Source organism: Mirounga angustirostris, unplaced genomic scaffold (genome assembly GCF_029215605.1).
Source record: "Mirounga angustirostris isolate CCGP_5_RB_7025 unplaced genomic scaffold, mMirAng1.0.hap1 SCAF_1, whole genome shotgun sequence".
Taxonomy (NCBI): Eukaryota; Metazoa; Chordata; class Mammalia; order Carnivora; family Phocidae; genus Mirounga; species Mirounga angustirostris.
This window is the reverse complement of record NW_026991709.1, coordinates 204,805,168-204,832,214: the sequence shown is the minus strand read 5'-3', so window position 1 is coordinate 204,832,214 and position 27,047 is coordinate 204,805,168. Positions and strand designations below refer to the sequence as shown.

General features: G+C 59.3%; 1 protein-coding gene across 9 annotated transcripts; it reads right to left on the bottom strand.

Annotated features, from left to right (window-relative positions):
* Positions 1–975: 975 nt before the first annotated feature.
* On the bottom strand, positions 976–27,047 carry WIZ (WIZ zinc finger). Of its 9 annotated transcripts, none has more exons than XM_045862800.3 (13): positions 26,888–27,046; positions 25,233–25,496; positions 20,144–20,216; positions 16,354–18,494; positions 14,816–15,139; positions 10,475–10,645; positions 9,071–9,574; positions 7,598–7,996; positions 6,450–7,001; positions 4,809–5,336; positions 4,187–4,606; positions 3,712–3,907; positions 976–2,712 (listed from the first exon to the last, which is right to left on the bottom strand). In XM_045862800.3, the coding sequence occupies exons 2-13, from the start codon at positions 25,435–25,437 to the stop codon at positions 2,553–2,555; spliced, it is 5,673 nt and encodes a 1,890-aa protein (XP_045718756.2). In that variant the 5' UTR covers positions 25,438–25,496; positions 26,888–27,046; the 3' UTR covers positions 976–2,552. The 9 variants fall into 9 exon arrangements, with proteins under 9 accessions (XP_045718756.2, XP_064454564.1, XP_064454565.1 ...); XM_064598494.1 differs by having other exon boundaries at positions 16,354–18,125; XM_064598495.1 differs by lacking the exon at positions 4,809–5,336 and having other exon boundaries at positions 26,888–27,047.

The window sequence follows — 27,047 nt, the reverse complement described above, 5'->3', positions numbered from 1 at the left end:
CTTGAGTTGGTAATTGATTAAGTAGATGAGGGTTCATTTTACTATTTTTGTATGGTTGGGATTCTCCATAAAATATTTTAATAAAACAACCCCTCCCCTAAAAATGGTTTATGCAGAACTTGCTGCCACATGGGACAAGGCTAATGATGCGTTGAGAAACTCCAAATATGAAGCACATAAAACTGATTAACGTGCACACCAGCCTTGGGGCTCACTGAAGTGTCATGCTCAGATGCCTGCCTGTTCTCCAAATTAAAGCTGAGCCCCCAGACACCTCTCGTGGATCCTACAGCTTCCTTCATGGCGCATACCACAGCCGTTTTACCTTCATTTGGGTGATTTTGTTAACATCCTATGCTCTGCCTCTGAGACAGAATGGCCTGAGAAGGGAAGGGGTATGCTCAAAATTTTAGGAAAAGATCCCTCTGAGCTAAGAACAGTATGCCACCCTTTCAAGGACCTACACAGCTATCACTGCATGTGTGGGTGGGGAGGAACTTCCCATGTTACTTTATAAGGTCTTGTGCCATTTGAACTTTTTTTTAAATCCAGCTTCCATCACTTTTATGTTTTTAAAATAATTTATAAAAAGCTGAAAGGGGAAGTGCCTATGGGCCAGCTCTCATCCCAAGAGATGCCCTCCCTGCCTTCAAAGTCTTGGACATGCCCACTCACAGCGTGGGACGGACAGAAGTGGTTGAGTCCTTCCACCAGGTGAGATGTGTGCCCCAACCTCACTGGACCAGAAAAGCCAAGAGTGCAGGCCAAGACCACTCTCATGGGCATGTTATCGCAGCTTGTTAGCCTGTCCCTCCCAGGCAGGGGCATGGTGGGAGGCCTGGGGCAATAGCATTGGGGGTAGAGGAGGCCTCTACACTCCATGAGGTTATTTCCACTTTCCAGCCCTTGGCCATCGAAGTGAAAATGATGAGCTGAAAAACCACATGCAATAAACAAGAAGGAGCAGCCAACAAAATCTCTTAAAATCTCAGAAATGTTCAATAAACATTTGCAGAGCGAGAAAATAAATAACATTGCGAAGGAGCCAACAGCTCCGTTTTCCCCTCGTGTGATTCGGGTTCAGGGTGCCTGTGTCTCCAGACAAGTCACATGTCTTGAAGGCAGGCTGGCCCCAGTTCTCTGAAGGCTGCCAGCAACTGTGCGCCCTCCCCCCACCCGGCAGGTCCCCCACACCCTCACTGGACAGCTCCTGCCCTTGGAGAGCCCTTCCAGCTTCATCACTTCATCCTGGCTCCCTTCCTAGACCAGCTGCCCAGAGTCTTGGTTCCTCTCCACTGCTCACGGGAGCTGCTTCGCCAGCCAGCCAGCTAGCCAGCCAGCCAGAGCCCCCCACAAACCATGCCATTGAGGGCCAACAGCTGGGGACTTGGGCTTATCCCCAGCTGGGTCTGGTCAGCTTGGCAGCCAACAGGAAAACCCAGGGCCTCCAGGGGCTCTGGGAGGAGGCGGCTCGATCCCAGCCCCGGCTGCCAGGCGATGCCAGCCTGTCCACTCGACAGAGAAACACACGCTGGCCGCCTGCCCTGGGGTGTTTCCAGAAGAGAAATTTAATCTAATTTACATACTTCTAGGTACATCGATAACCAAAATGTGGCCACTGAAAAAAGTTAAAAGGTCAATCAGCTCCCGGTCTCTAGCTGGCCCAGGATTGCAAAATAAAAAGATCCACGTTCCTTATTCTCTACACAAAACGCGTTTTTAAAAAAGTGAAAGGTCTAGGGAGCTATACATAGAAAGCAACAGTGAAAAGAGGGAGGGGAGTGGGGGTGGGGGAGGAGAGTCCCATCCCCACCCCCTCCTGGGCCCCGGAGTCCCCCAAGGCTGTGGGGGGGCCTTGACATGGCAGGAGGCAGCTGTCAGCTCTGAGCTCTTCCAGGCTGGGAAGGCCCCTCTGGTTGGGGGGGGGCGGCCAATAAGGATTTCCGTGGCATCATGGGCTCAGTGGGGGGCTCCCAGGCCCCAGCAGGCCCTCAGAGGGAGCGTGCCTTCCCCTGAGCAAGCACCGTGGCATGATGTGGTCGTTTGACTCAGGAACTGGGGGGCTGGGGCAGATCCCGGGTCTCACGAGGTGCGTGTGTGCATGTGTGTATGTGCGTGTCTGTGTACATGTGTGCGAGGATATTCACAGGGGCAAGAGGGAACCAAGACAGGGGTCTTTGGGGTCTTTGCAAATGGCCACGGATGGCAAACAGCCCCGCCTGGCTGCTAGATGCGGGGGGAGCGCTGGCCTTCCTCCCCTTGACCAGATCAGCTGCCACCACAAGAGACCTGGCCTCTCCCCCTGCTGGACCAGGTGGGCACACGCTGAAGGAAGATGCGCTGTGTGTGGCCCCAGAGCCCTCGGGCTGGGGGAAGGGCCGCTAGCTGGCTCCTGGTGCCCCGGCTGTAGTGTGCCCGGCCCCCAAGGGGTACCGGTTTGAGGTTTTGGCTTGCTCCTTTGGAAACGGAAAAGAAAGAGGGAGGAGAGGGTGGAAGAGACGGAGGAGAAAGAGACGGAGGTGGCACGAGAGGGAATTTGGAATGCTTCTGTGTTAGGGCGCGTCTGCCGCCGCTGTCTGTGCCTGCAGGGCCCGGGGCTCCTCAGGCGGGGGGTCCGCTTTGGAGAAATTCATCTCCAGGATGTGCCGCTGTAAGTGCCGCACCCACTCCTCCTGGATAGAGAGGGGCCCCTGGAATTCCACCTCACAGAACCTGTGTGGAGGAACAGAAAAAGAGAGAAGAATGGCCACTGCATGAGGAGAGGCAGATGTGTAGGCCTGCCCCTGTCCCTGAGCATCGGGCACTCCTGCCACTACTCAGCGTGGAGAGAGCCAGCCAAGAAGTTCAGGGACGGGGACCCAGACGCCACATGTTTCCTCACAGACAGGTACCTGTACCCATCCCAGGATCACGGTAGGGTCCCCTAATGACCCCCATCTCTACGCTCAGGGCAGTCTGCTGGCTCTGATGCTGGGGAAGTGCCATCGGGCTTCCCAAGTCCCTCTGCCATCTGACTGAAGGATGTGATCTGAAAGGGGAGAGAGCCCAGAGAGGCAGGCCCTACCCCGCCAGGCTCCAGGACAGAAGGACAGCAGCTGGGGAAAAGGGGTTGGGCACTAACTCACACCCACCCTGCTCATGCACCCAACTCACCAACTCCCTGCGCTTGAGGGAGGCCTCAGTGAACAGGGGCCCAGGACCTGAGCTCGTGGCTCTGAAGACTTGAGTTCAAATCTTGCTTCTGACTTGGCCTATGTGGCCTGAGGCAGGCCACCTTAAGTCTCAGACCCAGTTTCCTGGCCTGGGATGTACGCCTGGACTTTGGTAAAAATGAACTAAGACCTAGATTTTCCTTAATCAGGCAAACACTCACTGAGTGCTTACCCTATGTTAGACATAGTTCGAGTGCTTTATAAATATTCAATTTTTTTAATCCTCACAGCAAATCTGTTATTAACCCCATTTTATAGGTGGGAATATTGAGGCATGGGGCAGGAAGTCCTTGCTCAAGGTCAACCCTCAGGGTCCCAGCTTAATGCTCTGAGGTGCCGCTGTCTGTTGAGAAGTCCTTAGCCTGGGTCCAGCCACACTTTAAGGCAGTCCTTGAGGCTGTATCTCCTGACCCCCACCAACCCATCTTGTTCAGAGGCTCTGGGTGACCAAGCCCCAGGTGGGTGGACTTTCTCCCCACTGCCCCAGGGGGCTGCATACCTGCACTTGAGGGTGTAGATGTTGCCAACAAATTTGACCAGTGATGTCTGGGGGGGCCGGGGTACCAGGGAGGGGACTGGCCGGACCCGGGGCGGGGGCTGCCGCACCTCCTCCAGCTTCTGCTGTAGATCATTGGCCTCTTCGCCTCCCCGGACCGCAGAGGCCTCTGGAGGGCGGGCTTGTCGGCGCTCAAATTCTGAGGTGGGGAAAGGTGAAGGGAGGGACAGGAGATAAGCCAGGGGGCAAGACTCCTGGGAAAGTTCCTGCCTTTAGCAAGCAAAGGGTGGAGGCTCTGGGGAACTGTAAGACAGGACAGCTGGTGACTGGACGCTGCCTGGGCCTCAGGACAGGTGGGATGGTGCCCAGAGGGGAGAATGGGTGAGCCACTGGGGAAGTGACTAAGGGCAGATGCACAGTGGAGAACCCCGGTGGCAGGTGTCCCCCACCCTCAAAACCACCTTCCACCAGCACTCACTGTTGATGTTCTGCCGCTGGTGCTCCTCGGCCTTCACAGTGCCTGGCGGGCTGGCTGCCAGAGGCCGCTCACCACTGTCAGCTGCCCGGCCAGCCTCAGGCCCTGGCTCACCCCCAGCACTGCGGCCCACCACAGCCAGGCCCCCAGGTGCCAGCCCTAGGGGCGGCCGCTTGTCGCTGTCACGGCCATGGCCGGCACTGCGGAACTTCTTGGTGAAGGGGCGGCCGCCCTGGATGTAGCTGCGGTAGGCCCCCACCTTCTGGGGCCGGTGCTTGATCCACTCGCTCAGTGTCTCAATGGGTGAGCCGTTCACACACCACTCGGTCACGCCAAATTGCCGCAGGTGCGCCCGCGCGTGGCTGGCCAGGGCCTTGCGGTTTTCGAAGTAAAGGCCACACAGCTCACAGCAGGCCTCAGTGGCTGCAGGCAGAGGGGGTGCTGCTGAGTCCCAGCCCAAAGGGAACAAGAGTACCCAGAAGGCCCTGCCCAGGTCAGGAGTCAGTCCCGCCTCCCACTGGGGCCTTGCCATGGGCCCCTGCTGGGTGTCAGTGTGTGCGTGGCACTGCCAGGCCCTGCAGGCCCCAGCAGATGCCCTCCCAGGACCCTGCCACCCACTGCTTACAGGAGTGGGAGGTCTTCTCGTGAAGGGTCTTTGCCTTGAAGGGCAGTTCGGTCTGGATGTAGGTCTTGGCCTTGACCTCTGCTGGGAGGAGGCGGTCCTCCTGCAGGGGCCGCTTGGCTGCCACTGAGCCCAGGTAGCCAGTGGCTGCGGGCTTGGCACCGGTGATGGGTGCCAGGCTGAGCTCTCGAGGAACCTGGGCCGGCCCAGCTCCTGGTTTGCCTGGGCGGCCCGCCATTGGCGCCAGTGGCAGGGGGGCCTGCACAGGCCCAGGAGCAGCCGTGGGAGCCCCATCCTCAGCCAAGGCAGGGGCCAGGTCTCCGGCTGGCGGCTCTTTCTTGATGAGGCACGGTTTGGACTTCTTCTTGAGGATCTCCCGCAGCGTGTCGATGGGCGAGCCGTTGACAGACCACTCGGTCACGCCCATCTGCCGCAGGTGGGAGCGCGCATGGCTCGACAGGCCCTTGCGGTTCTCGAAGAACTCACCGCAGAACTCACAGCGGATGTCACGCACAGGCTCTGCCCGGGACGCTGCAGGGGGTCCAGGGTGGAGGGAGGGGGAGGAGAAGGAGGCGGCTGCTGCGGCGGTAAGCCTCCAAGCTCAAGGCTTATGTTAAGTGCCTGGCTGTCCCGTCCATGCAGCCCCAGACCCAAATGACCCGCTCCCTCATCCGCTTCCAGGGGCCCTTGTGTACATTCAGCCCTTCTGTTTGTTCTGTCACCTCAAATTCTAGCTGGCTTCAAGATGATTCCCTGTGACATCGAGAAGCAGTGAGGAGCAAGCACTTCCTCGATCCTGGGCTCAGACACCAGCTTGGCTGTGACCCCCCTATGTTACACTGGGCAAACCACTTCCCCTCTGAGCCTCAGTTTCCTCCTCTACAAAATGCAGATGAAAACCTCCACCTGGAGGGAGCAGCTCCAAGCATGTGGCACACAGCTGGTATGAAATACACCTGAGCACTGAGGCAGAGGCCTGGGCCATCCTCACCTGCTCAGCATACAACTCAGCCAGCTGAGCAGAAAGAACAGTGACAGGGACAGTACGACTACTGACTCCTGCATACACATGGCTTCGTTTAAGCAGGCACCGTCCTAAGTGCTTTACACCACTCTGGAACTATACAGAGCTCGGACCATGCTTATCTTCTACTTCCAGAAAGAGGAAACTCGCCCAAGGTCACATATTGCTGGAGTGGAAGAGCTGAGCACTTAACCTAAACCCAGCTTCAAATGTTAAACAACTTAGCGACCAGGAATGTCAGAAAGAAGGTGCAGCCTCCCACTTCCAGTCCCTATACTCCCGCCCATGGCAGACATCACTAATTGACCCCTGCAATCTTTCTCCCTAGGAACCTGGTTGGTAGACACTACCAATTGACTGATGGTGGCCCAAGAGGTAAAATCTTCTGGGCATAATTGAATGGCACAATTCTGCCTCCCCAGTGTGGATGGAGAATAAAGCAGCAGCTCAGCTGAGGGTCTGCATAGCAAGAATGCATAGCTAACCCCTTGTTCTCTGGACCTGTGTATCCTCCCTTCTATTTCTACCCTGGGTGCTCTGGGTACCCATGAAGTGTGGGTGTGGGCGGAGGGAGAACCCTCTACCTGCTCTCACTGCCCTGCCCCCGGGGTCACACTTACACAGGTTCAGGGGGGCCATGTCTTCCCGTGGCGCCACCCAGGGACCCTCGGATGGGTGTGGCTCCCCATGAAGGGCCCCTGGCAGCATCTCCCGTTTGATCTCCACCCGCATTTGTTCAGGCTTCAGCTTCTTGGGCAGGGAGGGTGCGGCCAGGCCTGGGAACATCTTCCGGGCCGTGGGAGGAGGAGAGGCAGTTGGTGAGTGGCCCAGGGGGCTGCCTGGTGGCGGTGGCAACTTCTTGGCCAGGGGTGAGAGGTGAAGGTCTGCGGGGCTACGGGCTTCCAGTGAGCTGCCAGGACCTCCGCTGCCCACCACCTTGGCCAGGGCTTTTGGGCTCGGCCCTGGTGGGTTAGCGGGGCCACCAGGCCGGGACTGGGTCCGTCTCTTGAGGATCTCCCGTAGTGTGTCAATGGGTGAGCCGTTGACATACCACTCGGTCACGCCCATCTGCCGCAGGTGCGAGCGTGCGTGACTTGATAGGCCCTTGCGGTTCTCGAAGAACTCACCACAGAACTCACAGCGGATATCTCGAGCTGGCTCTGGGCCCGAGGCTGCAGCAGGAGAAAGGAGTAATTAGCATCGTGGGTATCATTAGCATTCTTGTCTGTGGGTCTCCTGGTCGGCTGGGCATGGGCAGCAGCATGCCCACAGGCTGGGGTAGTGGTGGAGGGCAGGTGCAAGCGAGGGAACTGAGGAGTGGGGCAAGGGCCAGACACTCAGCAGGATTGAGGGGAGGCTCCAGGGAGCGCATGGGCCCTTGGTCCTGGCAGAGGATGGAACCAAGACTCCACAGCTCTGCGGGTCCCAGGTCCCGACAAGGATGGGGGCAAGAGGGCAGGAAGTAGTAGCCTAAGTGCCAAATACCATCCAGACCAGGGGCAACCATGGACACTTTCCACACCAAAAGGCAGCACCCCACCCTTGGCCTTTATTCTCAGGGAAGGTCACAGTCATGGAGGTCAAAGGCCAAGAGAGAGGGCCTAGTAGCCAACTGCCAACAAGATCTCTGGGCAGAACCAGCCCACTGCCAAGGGCCCCTGTCTACTCCCTGCCCCAGCAGGAAAGGAGTAGGGAGGGGGCTGCGACCCCCCCCGGGAGGGGCTCCAGGGCCCGCAGGGAGGAGGGAGCGGCTGAAGCGAGAACCTACAGAGGTTGAGAGGAGACGGCTCCACATCAGAGGCCCAGAAAATGCCGGCGGCTGCGGCGGCCGAGAGGTCCTGCTTCCCCCAGGGGCTGGCCGTACCCGCGGCCTTCAGCTTGGCCTTCTTGGCCGGCGGTGGGGGGGGGAGCAAGGAGAGGGCCGCAGAGGTGGGAGGAGGCCGCCCCAGCTGGGCCAGGGTGCCGCGCCCGGGTGGGAGGCGGATCTGGACGCCGTCCCTCCTGATGAGCCCGTGGAGCACGTCTATGGGGGATCCCTTGGCGTCCGGGTCGCTGACGCCCAGGTGGCGCAGGTGGGCGCGGGCGTGGCTGGACAGGCCCTTGCGGGTCTCAAACCAGGCACCGCACAGCTGGCAGTCCAGCTCTCTGCCCCCGTCACTATCTAAAGCTGCGGAGACAAAACACAGGGGGGGGGTTCACGGCCGCCACCTTGGCCGGCCCTGGGGGACTGAGGCAAGAAGACCTGATATGATTCAAGGCTGCCCAGGCCGTTTGGGGATCAAGACTCATGCCGCAGATTTATTTTAAGAGATTTTGGGAAACAAAAGTCCTGTTCCCTGCCTAGCCCTTTCGCATCAAGGTGAGTGTGGAGAACTTAAGGATGTGGGGTGGAGAGGTGGTGGCCAAATTCCAGTGGCACAATCTGATGCTCCCAGGCACTCTTCCCTGGGACCCCAGCTGTGGGAGCTGTGTGGGTGCAAAGCAGGGGCCTCACCCAGCTGCCAAGCATCATACAGCCAAGGGCAGACCTGCTCAAGGCCTTGCTCCTGAAAGCAGAGCAGACAGTGGAAGCAGCTTCATGGGAACATGAGGTGCCAACTGGGGTGCCCCGTTGGGCAGGGGGCCAGACCCTGGGCTCACCCCAGGCTAACACCCACAAATGTGTGGGAAGGCCTGACTTCCTAAGGGACACCATGCTAAACCTGCTCACTGCACCGGGGAGGGAGGGGAGTGGTTCTTCCCAAACCCTTCTTTGTCATGCCCACAGGCAGCCCAGGAGGTATGGCTCCACCCATAGGCACATGAGAGGTGCCTCTGCACAGACGGCCAGGAAGATGTGAAGACAGGGCCAACTACAGGACCTCCTGCCAGGTGGGCCATCTGCCTGCCTATAGGACCCAAGATGCCCCTCTGGAGAAGCCAGGCCCACAGGAGTTCTGATTACCTTCACTGCCCCAACCCTTAGGCTCAGAGAAGGCCAAGAGTGCCCCTAAGTGGTGAGGATGACCCTGGCAGGCTCAGCAGCCACAGCCAGGCCTCCAGGGGGAAGAACAGCAAAGTACAGTGGGAGGCAGATGATAATATGCTGCATGGCCAGCCCAACAGGAGACACAGTGCTCTGACCAACATTCTGACCCAGCGGACCCAGGACATAGGAGCTGTAGTCCCCATTGTCCCCACCCTGGGCTCTGCAGCCCTCCCTGTGCCAGGACCTCCCTCAGCTCCCGGGACCCGCACTCACTGAGGTTCAGGGGCCCTTCGTCCTCAGACTGGGGCCACTGTGCCTTTGGGGAGGCTGGCCGGGGGCTCAGGGACAGCTGGGGGCTCTTGTCCTCAGGATTCTTGGGGGTAGGGGAGCCCGCCAGGGCCAGTGGTGCCTTCTTGAGGAGTGGGGAGCTGGGTGGGTGGGCCAAGCCCTTGGTCGAGAAGCCAGGAGGTGACTTGATGGCCTTGTTGACAGCAGGGGCATCCAAGGGCTTGGCCAAGGCAAGCAGGCCAGGCCGGGGGGCCCCAGCGACCACCTCCTTCGGTGAGTTGGACTTCTTAGACAGGCCCGGGGGCAGCCCGAGGGGTGTGTCGGGCAAGCCCTTCTGCTTCACGAGCTCGTAGAGGAGGTCAATGGGGGCACCGCTGCTCTCCGACTCGGCCACCCCCAGCTGCCGCAGGTGGGAGCGTGCGTGGCTGGACAGGCCCTTGCGTGTCTCAAAGCAGGCACCGCAGACCTCGCAGGTGGTCAGGCTCTGGGCTGGAGGGCGAGATGGAGGCCAAGAGAGCTGGCTGTGAGGCTCTTTGAGCCCTGCCCTCCCCACTTCTCCTCCTCCCAGGACCCCACTCACCCAGGCTCCCTGCAAGCCTCCCTGATCCTTAAAATGACCCTAATAAGGCAGAAATCAGCCTGTCCAGTTTGCAAATAAGGAAACTGAGTCTCAGAGAGGGAAGAGTTGTGCCCAAGGGCACACAGCAGGAGGCAGAGTCCTTCTGTGGTCCAGTCAGTAGAACGCCTTTCGGATATCCAACATACCAGGGTGTACCGGCAAGAGGTGTTCACAAAAACACTGACCTGCCAGTCACACGCTTCCCAGAACTGTCCTAGCCAGCCTCTGCAGCTCAACTCAAGCCCCAAACACTGGGTTGGATGGCCCAGCCACAGTCCCTGTGGTGCCCTACACCCTATTCTGCAGAGCCCTTATCACTGCCTGTCTCCTTCTCTGCCATCCTGCTCCCCAATTTCAATGACTCCAAGGACAAGTGCCAGGTCTGTTCCGCTCTCTCACATCCCTGGAGTCCAGCGCAGTGCCTGTCAACTACTCAATAATGATCTCAATATCAACATACAGACAAGACAGTATCACACAGAAGATCACACAGCTAATGAGGGCCAAAGTCAGCAAATGAACTGAGTCTAAGTGTGAGCTCTTGAAAACCATGCTGTTTCCCTGGATGCCCCTCCCCCACCCAGTGAGGGTACAGCTCAAGACCATGCTCGCCCAGGGCAGCAGAAGCTGGACAGAAGACAACCAGATGTCTCCTTAGTGCCTTGGGGTGAAGAGAAAGCTGTTGACCTCACACTAACCCCAGGCCCAAGAGTTCCCGTGAGTGTGACCAGCCTGGCCAGCACCCCCACCTTGCCACCTGGGTCACTCACCCTTGAGATCTGGCAGCTCCTGCTTGCTGCCATGAGGAACCTCTGCAGCCACTTTGCTACTCAGCCGATTGGCCACCTGCTCCAAGGGCCCAGGGACAGGCAGGCTCTTCTTGGGGAGCGGGGGGGAGCCCAAGTCCATGGCCACCATTGTGTTTTCCTCAGAACCCAGGCCTGTGAGGTTAGGAAAACAAGCTCAGCCCAGGCTGGGCATGAGCTGTCTACCCCCACAAAGACTGAGAGTGGGGGCATGGAGCCTTCTTCCTCATCTTTGGCATCTGCTCTCACTCTGGGAGGCAACTCACCCTATGAGAGCAGAGGCTCCATCCAAACCCCAAGCACCAGGATGTCAAGGCTGCATACTGACAGGGGGGACTAGGAGCAGCTTCCACCCACCCAGAACACACACTGGTTGGGACAGTGACTCCTATTCTAGGTCTGACAAAATATCTTTCTGGGCAGAACTTGTGCAGCGAAGCATGTCAGTCTTGGAAGCAGGTAGGTGGCAGTCAGAAGGGGAATCCAGTAAGAGATGGCCAGAGTCAGAGGCCAGAGAAGCAATGCAGAGACGAGGAGGCAAGGACAGGAAGGAGGCTCCACAGGACTTGTGGGGAACCTCCACCAGACAAGACAGCTGGGGCTGCAGAGAGAACTCGGGGTTCCGCAGTAGCCTGCTTATCACAAGCTGAGTCCTAAGTGGGGTAAGGTGAGAACTGGGAGCCTGGATCAGCCGGGATCCTGAATGGGGACAGGAAGAGTGGGAATCACAGAACTTTGCAGAAGTTTCTGAGGCATCCGTCAGGTCAGGAAGCTTCCCTGAATGAGGTGTGTATGAGAACAGGGAGTCGAAGGTATGCTTTCATGGTCTAATTTTTCAGAGAAGGGGGCCTGAGTGGCCTGCTGATCCCCAGGTTTAGCGTTCAGGGTACGGAAACAGCTCTGAGGCTGAAGAAACTGTGTGTTAGTTGAGGTTTTGGAGTCGTTCAGTGCTACGAGCAGGAAGCCATGCAGGTCCTATGCTCAGTTTGAGTCCTACGGAGGCAAGGAGAAGGCAGGTAGGGGGGGCCACCGGGGCCCGGGACACCGAGGACTTTGTCAAAGTCGCCGGGTGGAGTGGGCGCGTCTGTCAGATGGTGTAGGGACCGTGTCTGAAGTGACCTGGAGTGGGTTTCCGCGCCGGAGGGACCGAGACTGTGGCGAGGGACGCTCCCGGGGCTCCAAGGGGAACAGGGAACATCTGTCAGACGGGGTGAGGGTCCCACGGAGCAGCGGCGGAGAGTGTTTCTGAAGCCCGGGACCCTACGAACTGCGACAGGAGGCCCGGGGCCCGCGCGACTGGAGGGCCTGGGGGGGAGGGGGAGTCCCGGAGACTGGACGGCGGGCGTCGGGGACGGCGGCAGGGGGCGGGCGGAATGCCGACTTTGCCCTCCCCGCACCCTCCCCGGCGCGGGCTCTTACCCGGCGCGGGCGCCGGCCCGGGCCCCGGCTCCGGCTCGGCCTTGGGCCCGTCCCGCGGCGGCGGCGGTGGCGGCGGGGGCGGTGGCGGCGGCGGCGGCGCGGGGAGGGCCGCGGGGCCCGGGCTCGGGGGGCTGGGCGGGGGCGCCCCAGCGGGCGCGCGCTCCCGGGCGCCCCCCGCGCGCGGCCCCGCCGCCGCCTTGCTCTCCGCTTTTGTCACTCGGCACTGGGCGGTGGAGGCGGCCATCTTGGCTCCGGCGCACGCGGGGCGGCCGCCCCAGGCGGGAGCAGCCGAGCGCCGAGCGCCGCCGCCGAGCCCGCTCCGTTCCGCCCCGCCCCTCGGGGCGCGCCCAGGGCGGCCGGCCGAGCGCCGAGCGCCGCGACAGAGCGAAACACTTGTCCGGCCCTGCGGGCCGGGGGTTGGGGGATGGGGCTGGAGCCTCAGGGAGCCGCCCGCACCCGGGTTCGCGGAAGCACGTACGCCGCGCGGAGTACGGCGGCCAACTGCACTCCCACCCCTGGCCTGGACAGGACGGGACGCTCTTCCCCCCACCCCGAACACCCCTAAGGCTAAAATGGGAATCCTCCGACCACACGCATTTGTCTTAACAGCATCCAGGCTCCTGGAGCCCCGACGGGAGGAGCTAGGACCTGCCCCGGAATCCTGTTCCATTCCCTATCCTGGAATTCTTCCGTCCGTGTTGGAGATCTTGGAAGACACCAGATCCCAGCTATGAGGATCCCACACCATCCTGGTAGCCAAATGTCCCCCCGCCCCCGCCGGCGCTGTCCCGCAGTCCTACGGAACTCCCCACACGACCGCCAGCACCCCATTTCAGGCACAACCTGTTTCTCCCCAACACCAAACCGATTGCCCCCAGCTGTTCCTTGACAGCTGAGTGGGGCCAGAATCTGACCGTTGCCCCGCCCCCAACCGGGCACCCGCCCCCTACGGCCCACTTAGTGATGTGGGAGATGCTTCTAAAAACAACGGTGCGGGCGGGTGCCCAGACCTAGCCTTAATCTTGGACATCCTTCCTTAAGGCAAGGCTTCCAGGATCTTCTGAACCACTCCTTAACGGCCCCCCCGCCCACCAGGTGATAACCGAAAGCCTGATCAGAGCCCCCCATCCCCCACCCTATGGACAAGGCCAGGGCAGTACCAGACTGAATCCTGACACCCCAATGGCTTGGCCATCTCTGTCAACACTGACTAAGGGCTGCCACATAGGTCTTCTGGTGGAAACAGGTTGACCAGAGCTGAACCTGACTGCTGGACACAGGCTGCCATCCCTGGGGGGCCTGACCCAGTGCCAAGTAAGGAGTTTGAGCCTGACCTTCAGGCCTCTACCAGAGTGACAAAAGACGAGGGCAAGGCTGTAGCTTACCAACTACCTCCTGTGCCCCCAGCCATCCTCAGAGCCAGCTCCACTTCTCAGCCAGCCCTGAGACACCACAAACCTAGCCAGGTATGTGAGCTGAATGCCCTGGCGACAGCCTTCAGCAGAGGCAAGAAGCCTGAGGTCATGTCCCTACTCTGCCTCTTTCCAAACTGTGACTTCAACCAGCCACTATGTCCTTTCTGTGTCTCGGTCTCCTTGTCCAAGGAGGAGAGGGGGCTTTGATAGCACCACTCTCCACTTTGCAGACCCTCAGGTGCCTTTCACTGGTAAGGGGGCTTGCAGATGGGTCCAGCGGAGTTCAGAGTACAGATCTAGGTAGGACCCTGGAAGCTACAGGAAGGAGAAACAGAAGGAAACCTTAGCCCCAAGCAGCCCCTGGACAGTTCCCCCTGTTCAGGAACTTCTCCATTCCCCAGAGCCCACCTACTCCTCACTGCCAAGTTCTCTGCTTTGAGATTCAGTTAAGGCTCCTACAAAGTCAGGCTTTTCAAGGCTGGGTACTTCACCTTTCCACTCCCTCAGTGGTGCCCAGCCCTAGGCTCCTTCACCAAAATGTTACTTCTGAATTTCCCAAGCTGTCCTCCATGGAGAGACCACCGAACATGGTGTTCAGAAGTCTAGCTCTGCTGCTTTGTGGCTGTGTGGCAAAGCAGATGACCTACAGTTTCCTTATCCACAAAACAAGAACACAACAATCCTTAGCCCCACGGAATGGTTTTGAGGCATAAATGGGATGAAACCTTAGTATACAACGAGCACTCAGTTATGGGAAGGGTTATCAATGCTGCTGGACAAAGTAGGCACCAAGGAAAATCCGGAATGTAGACCCCAGCTCTGCAATGTCTGACAGAATTACAACTAACCTTGCACTAGCCACATTTCAAGTGCTCCATAGCCATATGTGGCCATTAGTGACCTACAGAAGACGTATCTAAAGAACCTTTCCATCTCAGAAAGTTCTATCAGACAGCGCTGCTCTAGACAGAAGATGTTTCTAAGAGCAAGGACACTGGAGCCTGACCTGTTTGGGGTTTCAAATCCCAGCCCCACCCCTTCTGGCTGTGTGTCCTTGGGCAAGTTAATTAATTTCATTGTACCTCAGTTTCCTCATCTGTAAAATGGGGATAATAATAACACCTGCCTTATAGCGTCATTGTGAGGATGTAAATAAGTTTGTGTTTGTAAAGTGCTTAGAACATATTTGGCTTCTAGTAAGAGCTGAATAAGCGTGTGTTAAAATCACTGTCAGGCAAGGCAGGGATGAACTGGATCCAGAAGTAGCCCTGGCCCAGCCCCTGAGTAAAACAAAAATAACCTCTAAATGGCAGGGCAGTTGTAAGGACAGTTGTCAGCATACTTTGTAAAGTGACTTGGAACACTACCAGGAAAGCGAAGTGGCTGTCCCTCCCCCCCACCCACCGTCGCATCTCTCTGGGCCCCTGAGAAGGGTCAGGGCCCCAACCCAATCCGCACCCTCTCCCCTTACCATCTCCGTAGGCTGGCCCAGGGTCCTCAGCCCAGGTGGGTGGAAAGGGCACTGCGAGAGGTAAGCGGGGCCGACGCGAGGTCAAGAAGCCGCTAGGTGACCCCCCAGGTTCACAGCCCAGGGGGCTGGGGGGCCGCTCAGCAGCAGAGGTGGCCAGCAGCTCTTGCAGGATGTTGATGGGCGACACGGTGAGCTCCCAGTTAGTGATGCCGAAGTCGCGTAGGTGGGCCCGGGCGTGGCTGGAGAGGCCGGCCCGGGTGTCGAAGCCAGCCCCACAGAAGTCACAGCGCATCAGGCTAAAGGTGCCTGGGTCAAAGTTAGCCACTGTGGAGGGAGAGAAGACATGGACTGCCTGGAGGGGTGACTCTCTGGCCCCAGCCCTCCCTGTTCCCGGGGCTTTTCTCCCACACAGATCACACAGCCAGTGCCACCTGTGACCCTGGACACCTCCCTTTCCCTTCGCCATTCACCCTCCTGTCTGTATCAGCTCCTGTGTGCTCACATGTCCTCCCATCCTCCCACTCCAAGAAGCCTCCTCTGCCTGACCTTCTAGGTTTCTCCTCACATAGTTCTTGGCATCAGGGACTCCACCCTCAGAAATCCTTCTCCAGTTGTGGATTTGCAATCCTTTGGCTGAGTGTTCGATTAATATCCTTCTCGTGTCTAGAGCGCATGCCTATTTTTGCTCACTATCACTCCAGTGCTGTCAATTAAATCTTTGTTGAATGAAGAAATGGCCAAATGGAAGGGATGTTCTCCTCTGGGAGCCCACTTGGATGCCCCCAGGTGGAGTCAGGGACCTCCTATGGGCTTCCCCAGCCCCCAGCTTCCTCCATCACAGCCCTGGTCACTCACCATTGTAAATGCCTAATTTTGTGGCTGTCTGCCCCCTGCCCCTTACCCTCAGTGCATGCATATGTGCGTGCATGCATACACACACAAACACATGCACACACGCACGCTCACACACACACTCAAACACCACACTAGCACCTCCCTCAAGTGGGATCCATGTCTGCCAGCATCAGAACCACCCAGGGCACTCGTGTTGGAGACAGACCTCCAGAATCAGAACCCTAGTGCCTGGGAATCTGCATACCTCACAGGCTGCCCCAGGGGTTCTGAAGCCGGCCAGGGTCCCACCCTCCTATTACTGGGCCATGAACTCCAGGAGAGGAGGGACTGCTGTTTCGTTCTCTGCTGTGTCCCCAGGTGCCCAGAACAGAGGGGACCTCTCTCAATAAATATTTGTCGAATGAAGACATCAGTGACATTCCCTGCCTGGGGCTGCCTCCTCTACCCACACTCCTTCCTCCAGCGGCCGGAAGGGCCAGGGCATTGGGGCGTCCCCGCACCTCCACCGATGTGGTGGCCTCTGCCGCGGCTCCCAGTCTTCCAGAAGGGGAGGCCCTGACTTCCCCCTGCTTGGCACTATGGGAGGATTTAGAGTGAGGGTTGCTCGGTTCAGAACTCAGCTGCCGGGCTGTGCGTCTCTTGGGCCTCGGAGGGAGGTGGGTGCCGGAGCGAAGCCGCCCTACCTTTTTTCTTCTTCTTCTGGAAGGAGAACCTGCGCTCAATGGCCTTCACCTCCTCGGCAGAGATGAAATGTCGCACATTGTAGCTGACGCCCACGCGGTTCAGGTGGCCCCGGACATGGTTGGCCAAGCCGATGCCGTTGTGGAAGCGATCGGGGCAGTAGGGACACTTGCGCTCCTCGTGCTTTAGGGCCACCGCTGCGTCCCCGTCCAGGAGGGCATCCAGCCCCAGCGGGCCGCCCAGCGGCGCCTCCAGGAGCAAGAAGTCCAGGGGATGGGCGCCCCCCAGCCCCAGCTCCTCAGGCTGCAGCCTTGGGGGCACCCTGGTCGCCGCAGCCATGACCTGTGGCCCCAGCTTTGCCACCAGCACAAGCGGCACCATCCCTCGGAGCTGCTGCTGCTGTGCCCGCGAGGCCTCAGCTGCCCTCAGAGCCTTCCGGAAGGTCTGCTTCAGGTCCAGGGCCAGCTGCGGGATGAGGCCAGGGGCAGCTAGGGGTGGAAAAACCCCATTTTCGGGGGAAAAGTCCATTTCCGAGGCCAGTGGTATGTCTTCCTCCTCTTCGCTCCAAGGGTGTCTCTGGTCCCTCAGCTGGGCCGGGAGCCCCTGCGGGGGGACCACACTCTTGTTTCTACTGGGCTGTAAGGAGTAGGGGGTGGATGCTAGAGGTGAGGGAAAGGCTGGCCTTCCGGGGGGCCTCTGGTCTGAGCCGTGCAGAAGGGGCTTTGACAGTGGGAAATCCCTCATGCCCAGCTGTTGGCAGCCTGGGCCAAAGGCCAGGCTGGGGTCATATCCAGCGGGGTTCTCCTGCCACGAGGGGGCCAAGAGCAGTTCAGCTTTACCAAAGTAGTCCTCAGCAGCATCAGGGAAGCGGGCATATGCATCCTGGCTAGTGCCCGGCTGGCTGGCAGGGTCCTCCTCAAAAGCCTCGGCATCGTCCTCCCAGTGCGGCTGGGCGTGTGCAAGCCTCATGTGCTCCCTGAGCAGGCTCTCACTGGGCGCAGGGAAGCCACAGAAAACGCAGCCCCTGAGCCTTGAGGAGGCTCGGTAGGATCGGTAGGTGAGGGTGGTGGCATCAGGGCCTGGACTGCCAGCCCCGCTGCCGCTCCTGAAGGGCTCCCTGGCAGGCTGGCCAGGAGGCTCGCGCACGTGCAGTTTGGCATGCTGCACAAAGGCCTTGGAGGAATTGGTGCCAAAGATGCACTTGGGGCACTGCAGCCGTGCCTCCCGGCCCTCGTCGCCTGGGGGGACCTGCTTCAGTTTCTGGATCTCTTCGATGATCTTCTCCCGGGAGGCCTGGTGCAACTGCCGGTGCTGCTCCAGGGCACCGGGGTCGGCGAAGGCCCAGCCGCACTCTCCGCAGGCCAGCAGTGGGGCCAAGTCAGCGGGGGGCTCCTGGCCCGGGGCTCGGCGGTGCTGGCTCATGTGCTCCAGAAGGTGCTCCTTCTGCTTGAAGTAGATGCTGCACTCGATGCACGGGAACACGGCCGGCTCCTCGTCCTCATCCTCATCTGGGCTGGCCACTCCCTTGGCCACCTCCTCCAGCAGCTCACACAGGTAGGGCCCCGTCCGGATCGGGGGCAGCAATGGCTGCAGCCGCTCCACAGATGCCTCTGAGTTCACCGTCCAGGTCTGCGTGGCCACCTCCGAGGCCGACCTGGGGAGGCCCCACTCCGATGGCTGAGCCAGCCCTTCGAGGTCTGCCAGGTGCTCTCTGGTGTCCACCACCGTCACATCCAACGTCTTAGTGGTATCTTCCACCGGGACGAGCACTGTCCTGAAGGAGGTGAGGGGCAGGGGCTGGGGCGGCAGGTCCAGGTGCAGCTCTGCATCCTGGGATGGGGCCTGCTCATCTGTGTCTCGGAGCCAGTCGAACCTGGGGTGGCCCCGGGGGACCTTCTCCAAGAGCTTCGCTTCACCCTGATGGTGCAAGAACCTTCTAGATCCCTCAAGCTCAATGTGGGGCTTCAGAGTTCTCACAATGACCGAGTCCTCGAACCTCTGCTCAGATGGGATGCCCTCCCTGGCTTCCTGGACCAGGGGGTGCTCCCAGGTCCCCTGGCCATCAGGGGGGCCAGGGAAGTGGCCCAGGAGGTGGGGTGGTGAGGAGCCCGGCTGGAAGTCCAGGCTGCCTCCATCCCAGCAACTGCAAGGAAGTGCCAATGGGGACAGGTTAGCCACAGGCCTCAGTTTCCCTTCCTTGGGCAGGGGAGGGGGTCCTTGTAGGCAGTCTGAGACAAGCCCCAGAGACCCAGCCTGAGGGTGACCTCAGAGGGGCCGGGAGTGTGGAGGTGAGGGCGGGGAGGTAGGGGGAGTGGATGTGGCCCTTCCAGAGCTGTTGGACCAAAAACCACATTCAGCTCCCAGGACACACCTGTCCATGTAGCCCAGCCCCGTTGCTTTGTGGGAGAGTATGCAGGGTCCACCAGGGGTCATACCAGGGTCACAAGGCATGTCCTCGAGTCTGGCGGCACAGTCAACTCTCATCTGTCTCCCAGGAGGACCCAAGGCTCTGATCTGTGCCCCCAGCTGCGTAAGACCAAGAGGTTTTCCCCCAACTGGGGTGATTTAGTTCATTTAGTCTCACCTTCCAGCAAATTTCGTGCAACTCAGTGGCATAAACAACTCAGGGGAATGCCCTTTCCCCTGCAGCTCCCCTCTTGCAAGGGCAGAGTCAAGAGTGGTTGAAGGACCCTGCTCAGCCTCTGGCCCCAAGGACCCTGACCTCCTTTGGGGGAAAGGGGGAAGGCAAAACAACCTCACTGAGCCTCAGTTTTCCAATCCTAAAAATGGGAACGAGTCCCCAAAACCAGGAGCCCCTGTGTCCTTACACAACATCTAAGGAGTTTTCTCATATCCACAGTCAAAGAAAAGTTCACATGAGGTATGTGCTCATTTAAATGGTCGCAACTACAAGCCTTCAAATGAGGACCTTGGCCCCGATCCCGGGAAGTGTAGGGAGAGGAGGACACAACTCCGTGCTGGGGAAATGCTTCACTTCCCCAGATGCCTGGCTCCTGGTAAGCCCACAACCAACGTGGGTTCTTATCATGACTGTTGCTGATAAATCTCCTTTCATTTTCAGGACCCTGCCTCCAGGAGGGGTTATCGATCATGCCTACCCAACAGGTATAGAAATGGGTTCCACCGAGAGGCCGAGCAGAAATCACGGGATCACCTCTCTCAGCCCCATCGGTGACATGTGACACCAACAGGACCACCCCCCCCCTCCAGGGCCATGGCAAAGATCCAGTGGGGTAAACCTCTGCCAAGAGGCTAGTCCACAGTAAGCGCTCAACAAATGGGAGCTATCATTAACCCATTGTAACGCTTATTACATATGAGCACCCACCAAGACTTAATAAAGGGTCGCTGCTATCACCATTGCTGTCAGTTCCTGCTCCTGTCCAACCTCCCTGGGGTCCTCAAGGCCAGTTTGTGAGATGCGCCTTAGGGACTCTATTTTACAGATGGGGAAACTGAGGCTTAGAGAGGCCTGGCATCATTCTAAGGGTCACCTGGCAGAGACAGGACTCCAAGGGTCTAACCTTCAGGCTCCTGTCCCTCTGGCCCTGCTCCTGGCAGGGATAATGAGAGTTGACTGTCTGTGTTCATCCCAGTCTTCCCCACCCCCTACACATGCCCAGGGGCTTGCCTGCTGGGAGCCACCTCCTCCTGCCTGGCCTCCTGATTCCCTCCTTTCCCCTTCTCGCTCCCCGGGGGCTTCCTTTGGGCCTAGGCACATCCTGCTTGCCCCCCTGCCCTCCCTGAGGTCAGGGCCAGCGTGGCACTCACCAGCTGCTGATCCGATGGGTGGCGGAGGTGGCACGGGGGAGGGCTTCGCTGAGGCCGGGATGGGGCTGCCCGTCTGCAACAGAGAGGGGAGACCCTGAGGGGCTGGGGTCCCCCTGGCCGGGGTCCTTCACAACACCCCAGCTCCGGGAGCCCTGCCGGGCACCTCGGAAGGGCCCAGCCGGCTCCCCACCCCTCTCTGAGAGGCCTTTGGCCTCTGTGCTCCTGAGCCTTGAAAGGGGTCTCTTCGGAGGAGTCTCCTGGGGGACCCCTGGGGCTTCCTGCCTTCAACCCTCCTCTCTGCCCCCACCCAGCAGCCAAGGTGATTTTTTAAAATCACACCCTGGTAAAAACTCACCTGACTTCTCATCCTACCTCTGATAAAAGCTAGGTTCCCAACCACTAGCTACAAAGCCCTGCAAGGTGGGATGTCGCCAGGTCTCTCCAGCCTCATTCCCTCTCCTTGCCCCTCACTCACTCTGCCCTGACTCCTCTTGACGCCTCAAGCGCACCCAACTTTTTCTGGCCACGCCGGAGCCTCTGCATTGGCTATTCCTTCCGTCTGGAGAGTCCTTCCCTGGCCACTCACCAAAGGGATCCCCTAGGACTTTCTCTCTTGTCACCTGTTTCATTTCTTTCTTCACACTCTCTGAAATCACCGGGTTCCTCTTACGGATGCCTGCCTGCCTGCGTCCCTGCTAGCATATGAAGCACCCGCTGAGGGCGGGGACTTTTTCAGCCTAATTCACTGTAGCATCCCAGTGCCTGGCACACAGCTGGTGCTCAACCAACACTTGCCAGATGATGAGTGAGGAGCTCTAAGCCTGAGCTGCAGAGGGCCTGTCCCTGCCTCCCAGGCCCCCTTCCAGGCCTAAGTCCTAGAATCAAATCCCCTCCTGGGACCTCTCACACAGATAGAGCCAACTCTCCATTATCCGCCTGTGGAGCCAACGCCTGGAGCGACCGCAGGAATCCTGGCCTGTGCCTCTTCTGCCCGCCGCACTCGCCCGACATGGGTGAATGTGCCAGCTGGGGTGCAGGCCAACTGCCTGGGCCAAGGTTAACACACGGGGGGAACTTGCGCCCCATCCAGAGCCTGACAGGCAATTGCTGGATTAGCTTCAACCAGAGGATGGTCCAGAAAGAGGGCTAGGGCCAGGGCTAGTTCTTTTTCCGATCCCCCATGGTTCAATTTGCCCAGGAAATTGAGAGCTGACTCTCAGGAGCCAAAGCATCAAAAGTGCCATCAGGGGCGGCGTGGGGGGATCAGAAAGTTGTGGTCACTGTCTGTGGGTCTTTCTACAGAGCCTGAGAGAAGGGCTGTGACCGTCACATGGCCTCTGGAAGGTGAGGGTGGCGATGGGGGTACACACATCTGCTCTGTCTCGAGCTGTTTCTCAGCCTCAGCACTATGGCGTGTAGGGTTGGATGATTTTCTGTGCACTGCGGGATGTTGCACATTATCCCTGGCCCCTCCCCACTAGATGCTGGTAGCCCCCTGGCCCCTGGCCCTGCAGTCATGACAACAAAAGGTGTCTATAGACATGGCCAAAGCGTCCCTTGCAGGCAGAGTGGCCCCCCATTCGAGGCCCCCTGGGGTAGACTGATGGGGAGCAGAGCCAGACTAAGGGTATGCTCAAATGCAAGGGTGGGTATCAGGGTGGGAGGACAAAGTGGATGTTGGAGACGGCGTGAGGGTTAGGAAAGCAAGGCCTGGACCAGCCAAGGGAGAGAGACCTCAAAAAAATGTGGTCTCTTGAGAACACAAGATCATAAATGTGAGCTACTCGGGGGAGGGCAAGTCATTCAGTGGCATCAAGCCCCTGCACAGCCTAAAGGTGCAGTCTGAGGGTGTGGGCGTCCTGCTTCTGAGATTCTGGGACCCCAGCTGCTGAGATTCTGGGCGTCCCAGATTCGTTGATTCTGCAATTGGCGTTGTCTAAGGATTCCACGAGCCAGGGGGCTGTGTTGGCCTCTTTGAGCAGCTCCAGCGAGGCTCCTATTTTTAGTGGCAGCATTTTGGAGGAAGCAGGCCAAGCAGGGCCCCGTGTCCAAGACACCTGGGGGCTGGGGGGCTTGCCCAGGGGCCTCCATGACTGGCAGGGATCCAGAAGTCACTGCAGGTCAGACGAAGTATCTGGATGCAGCCCTTGGCAGTGGCCATGTCAAAGGGCCCTCATGGATTCCTGCTATCTGTGGGTCCCCGGGAGGGTTTGAAAATGAGAGAAGGAAAATGAGAAGGGTATCCACGAGCATCTGGAACCCCAAGCCAGGCAGCTTGGCAGCATGGCCAAGAATCTAGACTTTGGAGGCAGACAGATCCAAGTTCAAGGCCCAGCAGTGACCGAAAGGCACACCTTTCCCACCTGTTTCCTTCTCTGTATAAAGGAGACAGCTACCACCCATCTTTCAGGGCTAGCGGCGGATGCCAAGGAGATCACACAGTACATGCTCCATCCAGAGACGCAGCGGTAGGGGGGAAGAAAGGGCTGTGAGGGTGCCTGGGACGGGGGTCGGGGCTGGCCCAGAGGTGTGCCAGGTTGGAAGCTGGAGGCTGGACCGAGAGCCTCAGGGTCAGCTCACTCCATGCTCTGATTTCCTCCCCAGCCTGGGGCCCAACGCAAGGGCAGAAATAATGTGTCGTTTGTCCCCTGGCCCCCTGGTCCCAATGCCAAGCACGCACCAGACTCCATCAATCCATGTGGACCGTCTCAGCCCCCCAAGCCTTGGCGGCATCCAGTAGGCCAAAGAGAGAGAGGCCAAACGTCAGGCGGGGACTATAAGGAGGCTGTGAGGTCTCCAAGCCAATAGCCATAGTAGAGGAGAGAGAAGGCAGTGGAATCATCCGTGTCCAGATGGAGAAGTTCAGAAGTAGCTGCTCCAGGGGTACCTTTGGGGATCTCCAAGGGCAGGGTTGGGGTGAGGGAGGGCCCAGGCTTCGGGGTGGAACAGCAGCCCCAGAGGCTGTTCCTATTTTATAGGCATCACAAGACTCCTAGGGCAGGTGCCTGAGCCAGGAAGGGGGGTCGAGCAGGCCGAGAGGGCAGCAGGGGAGGCGCCGTGTCCCAAGCCTAGGCCCTCCTCTAACCTCCAGGCTGTGACCCCACCCAGGTCAAGCCACCCCTGTTGCATGCCCCCATTTGCTCAAGGACATCATTAAGGGTGGGTCTGGCCCCCTTTTGGCAGCCACATTCCCCCCCTCCCTAGGCACATGCACTGGAGCCTGGTTGATTCCCTGGAGCAAGTGAGGAGGCACCTACCTACCTCCCTACTTACCTTCCCCCTCTCTTGCCAGACCTGGGGCTTCTGCCCGGTAGAGAAGAAGTGACCAATTCCTCAGAATCAGACCCAGAGAGGACTCGGGGCCCCAGACCCTGCTTCCCTGGGGTTCTCACAAAATCAAGGTCTCAGGCCTGCCAGGGCTGGCCAGCTGCATGACCTGGAACATGGTCCTGCCAACCTCCGGGCCTCGGTTACTAACGGTTTGGAGGAGGGGGTTGCTAAGGTTCCCTGAGCATGGATACTCTCACCCTCAGTGGCCTCACCCTGTCATCCCCCTGTGTAACACCTTTGGGTGCTACCCATCACCTCCATGCCATTGCTTATGTGGAACCTGATGCCTATACTCCTCCTGCCCTCTGTGTCTGACTCACTGTTCCTCATCCAGGACTCCAGAAGGCCCCCAGGCTGGGCCCAGCTGGGCTTCACCCACTGCAGCCCCAGTGACTATGTCCTAACACCTGGTGGCTGGTTAGTCTCCCTAGCACCAGATGGCAGGGTCCATGAGGGTGAGGATGGAGTGTGTGTGTGGCCCCAAGAAGGTGCTCTGAAAATATGTGAACTAATATTATGCATGTTGCTAAGGGTGAGTTGGGGCAGGTCAAGGATGCCTTGACCCAGGGTGGTGGTTAAAGACGAGGGCTGTCAAGCCAGGTTAGTGCCAGCTGTGGGACCATGGGCAACTTACTTAACCCCTCAGGGCCTGAATTTTCCCATCTCTAGCACAGGATGATTATAACTGAAGCTACCCTACAGGGATCTTTTAAGAATGACATGAGATGATCACATAGAAGGCTTGGCACGTAGGAAATTCCTGATGAGGTACATGGAAGTTCCTGGAAACCAAGGCCTATAGGGCAGGCCAAGCAGATGAAGGGAGACATCTGGTGCATCAGCCTGCACTGCCCCCACCACTCTGCTCCTCCCGCCTGGTCCTCCTCCTCACCACAGGACCTTTGCGCCTGCTGTTCCCACCACCTGGCTTATCTTTCCCACCATTCATTCAATGCTCCACTCAAATTCCACCCACTCAGGGAGGTTTCCCAGGTCCTCCAGGCATGATCCTGGCCCTCTGTTTAATACCTTCACGGCACCTGTCACTACCTGTCCTTACGTTATTTATATAGTTGGTTGTTTTCTGTCCCTCCTACCATAATGTCAGGCCTCTGTGGGAAGGGAGTTTTGCCTCTTTTGTTTACGGCTGTATCCCCAGCACCTAGAACACAGCCTGACACATAGTAGTTGCCGAGTATTTAATGAATGAATAACAAATCTTGAGGTGGGGACAGTGTGAGATCCCCTTTTGCTGAGTAAACCAAGGCACAAAGGGGTAGCTGGTGTCCCTGACTACCCAGTCCCTCCCCAGCCACTAGAGGGCACATGCTGTTTTGGCCCATGGCTCAGGAGCAGGACTCACCAAGACAGTGCAGCAAGAGGGAGCTGGGATAGACTGATGGGAATGGGGTATGCCTGAGGAACAAGTGGGCTCTCAGGGCAGTATGTTCAGGGTGCTAAGCTGGGCACCTGGACCCAATGAGTGTGCTCAAAGGAGGGAACGGGGCAAAACTGAGTTCGAGTCCCAGCTCCTAGCCACCCATGGGGTGGGGGGGCATTTATCAGGTCTTTGGCTCCCAGGGCCTCTGTTTTCACATCCGTAAAATGGGAAAATAAGCAGAGTACAAAGAGAAGGCTCTAGACCCAAGCAGAATCAGAATCCCATCTCAAACCCTGCTTGGCTGGGTGACCTAGCCCTCTTGGAACCTCAGGGACCAGGCTGGATGCTCCCCCAGGGCCACAGGGCCCATCCTCTTACCAGAAATGCCACCTCTGCCATCCAGAATGTCTCGGGGTCCCTCCTTGGTGACAGGCAGGTAATGGGTGGACCGGAAGATGCCACCTTCCCCTTCAGCAGCCTCGGCCCCACCTTCGATGTCTTCCCTCGGTGCTGGGCCAGGCAGTCTCTCAGGGCCACGAGGACGATCTGGGGCGGCCAGGCCGCCTGCCAGGGGCCCATCCATGGATGCTCTCTGCCTGGCTCCACTCAATTGCTAGGCTGGCTCAGCAAAGCATTGTAGGTCTGGGGGCAGAGAGATAGGTGCTTAGGGGAGGTAGGAAAGGGATGGTGCCTCAGTTTCTTCTCCCTTGAAGCCCCAATCCTCACCCTTGCTGCTCAGTGCCTCAGTTTACCTCCCAGCCCAGGAGAGCTGAGTAAAGGGTGCTGAGGCCTTATCCATATGCATCATATCCCAGATGGCCTCTATCCTCAGTATGCCCCAGTCTCCCCACCGGTAACTCCTCTTTACACAGCTCCTGTACTGTACTGCCTCAGTTTACCCCATTTTTACACATGCAAACTCATGCACTTTGTTTTCTTCCAACATTAATCCTATCACTTCTCCCAGGTGCCTCCCTTCATTCACACACTGCTGCACTTTTCCCAACTGTGCCCTCGCATCCATGCACATGCATCTCCTATGCCCATGCCTCAGCAGGCATCCCAGCCACTTCTGCACTCGGATCCTAGACACTATCCCAAGTGCCCCCATCATTACCTCTGCACTTTTCCCACACTCCAACCCCCATCCCCTCAGGACCTTAGGGTTCTCATTAACCCTTTCACCCTCACACACAGCCTCAAGTGACCCCAGCTTTAACCCTTCCTCTCCCCAACATCACCCCTCATGCATACCCAGCCTGGGCTCTTCCATCCCTCCCTCCCAAGATTTCTCTAGTCTGCGGACAAAAACGACGGATGGGGCTCCTGGTCCAGAAATGAGGACCCTGGGGAGGCCGTGTGTGTGTGGGGGGTGGGTGCTGTCCTCTCCACCTATAAATACCTTCAAGGTAACGGCAGAAAGTGAAGGGCAGGAATGAGGCGCCCTCCCCAGGGAGATGGTGGGGAGGCCGGGCCCAGGCAACCGGGGCGGGGCCCGGGCTCCAGGCCTGGCTGAAGGCGCTGCCCTCGGGGGCCTGGGGGCTCCCAGGGGGCCAGTCCGTGGCCTGGCAGTCGTGGCGGGGGTCCCTGCCCAGGCCCAGAGGAAGCACCTGCAGGTGCCCACCGGGTGGGCACTGCCCGCGGGGAACAGGCGGGACCGCAACTTCGGAGCACTTTGGCAGCGTGGGAAGGGGCCTCCCGCCTGGACGCCCCCCGGGGGTCGCAGGGGTGGGGGCGGCGCCGCGCCAGCGCACCCCTCGTTGGGCCAGGGTCCGGGAGACGCTCCCTCCGCCCGTGCACTTCGGGGCGGGAGACCCCGTGGGACGCGCCGAGGTGGGGGGACACCTGCCCCAAGACCCCCGCTCCTCCCCCCCACCGGAACGGCCCCGCCCCCGACCAGGCCCCGCCCCTGCAGGCCCCGCCCCCGCCCCCCGCCCCGGGGGGTCCCGCCTGGCCCGGCCCGGCCCCGGCCTCCCCCTCCCCGCGCCGGCTCCGCCCCGCCCGCGGGCTCCCCAGGCCGGGCCGGGCCTCACCGGGGAGGCGGTGCCGCCGGCCAGGCGCCGGGGTTCGAAGCTCCCCTCCTCGGTGCGGCCGTCGCTGCCGCTACCGCCGCTGCCGCTCCCGGTGCCGGTGCCGCGGCCTCCGCAGCCGCCGCCGCCTCCACCGCTCGGGGGACATTGTCCCTTTAAATCG

Bases quoted from the DNA above. Each gene is read 5' to 3' on its own strand.
- WIZ (XM_045862800.3), bottom strand. From the start codon at position 25,437: ATGGATGGGCCCCTGGCAGGCGGCCTGGCCGCCCCAGATCGTCCTCGT. The intron at 4,607-4,808 runs GTAAGCAGTGGG...CTCTGCCTGCAG, and splicing joins CGAGAAGACCTCCCACTCCT to CCACTGAGGCCTGCTGTGAG. The intron at 2,713-3,711 runs GTATGCAGCCCC...TCCTCCACACAG, and splicing joins ATCTACACCCTCAAGTGCAG to GTTCTGTGAGGTGGAATTCC.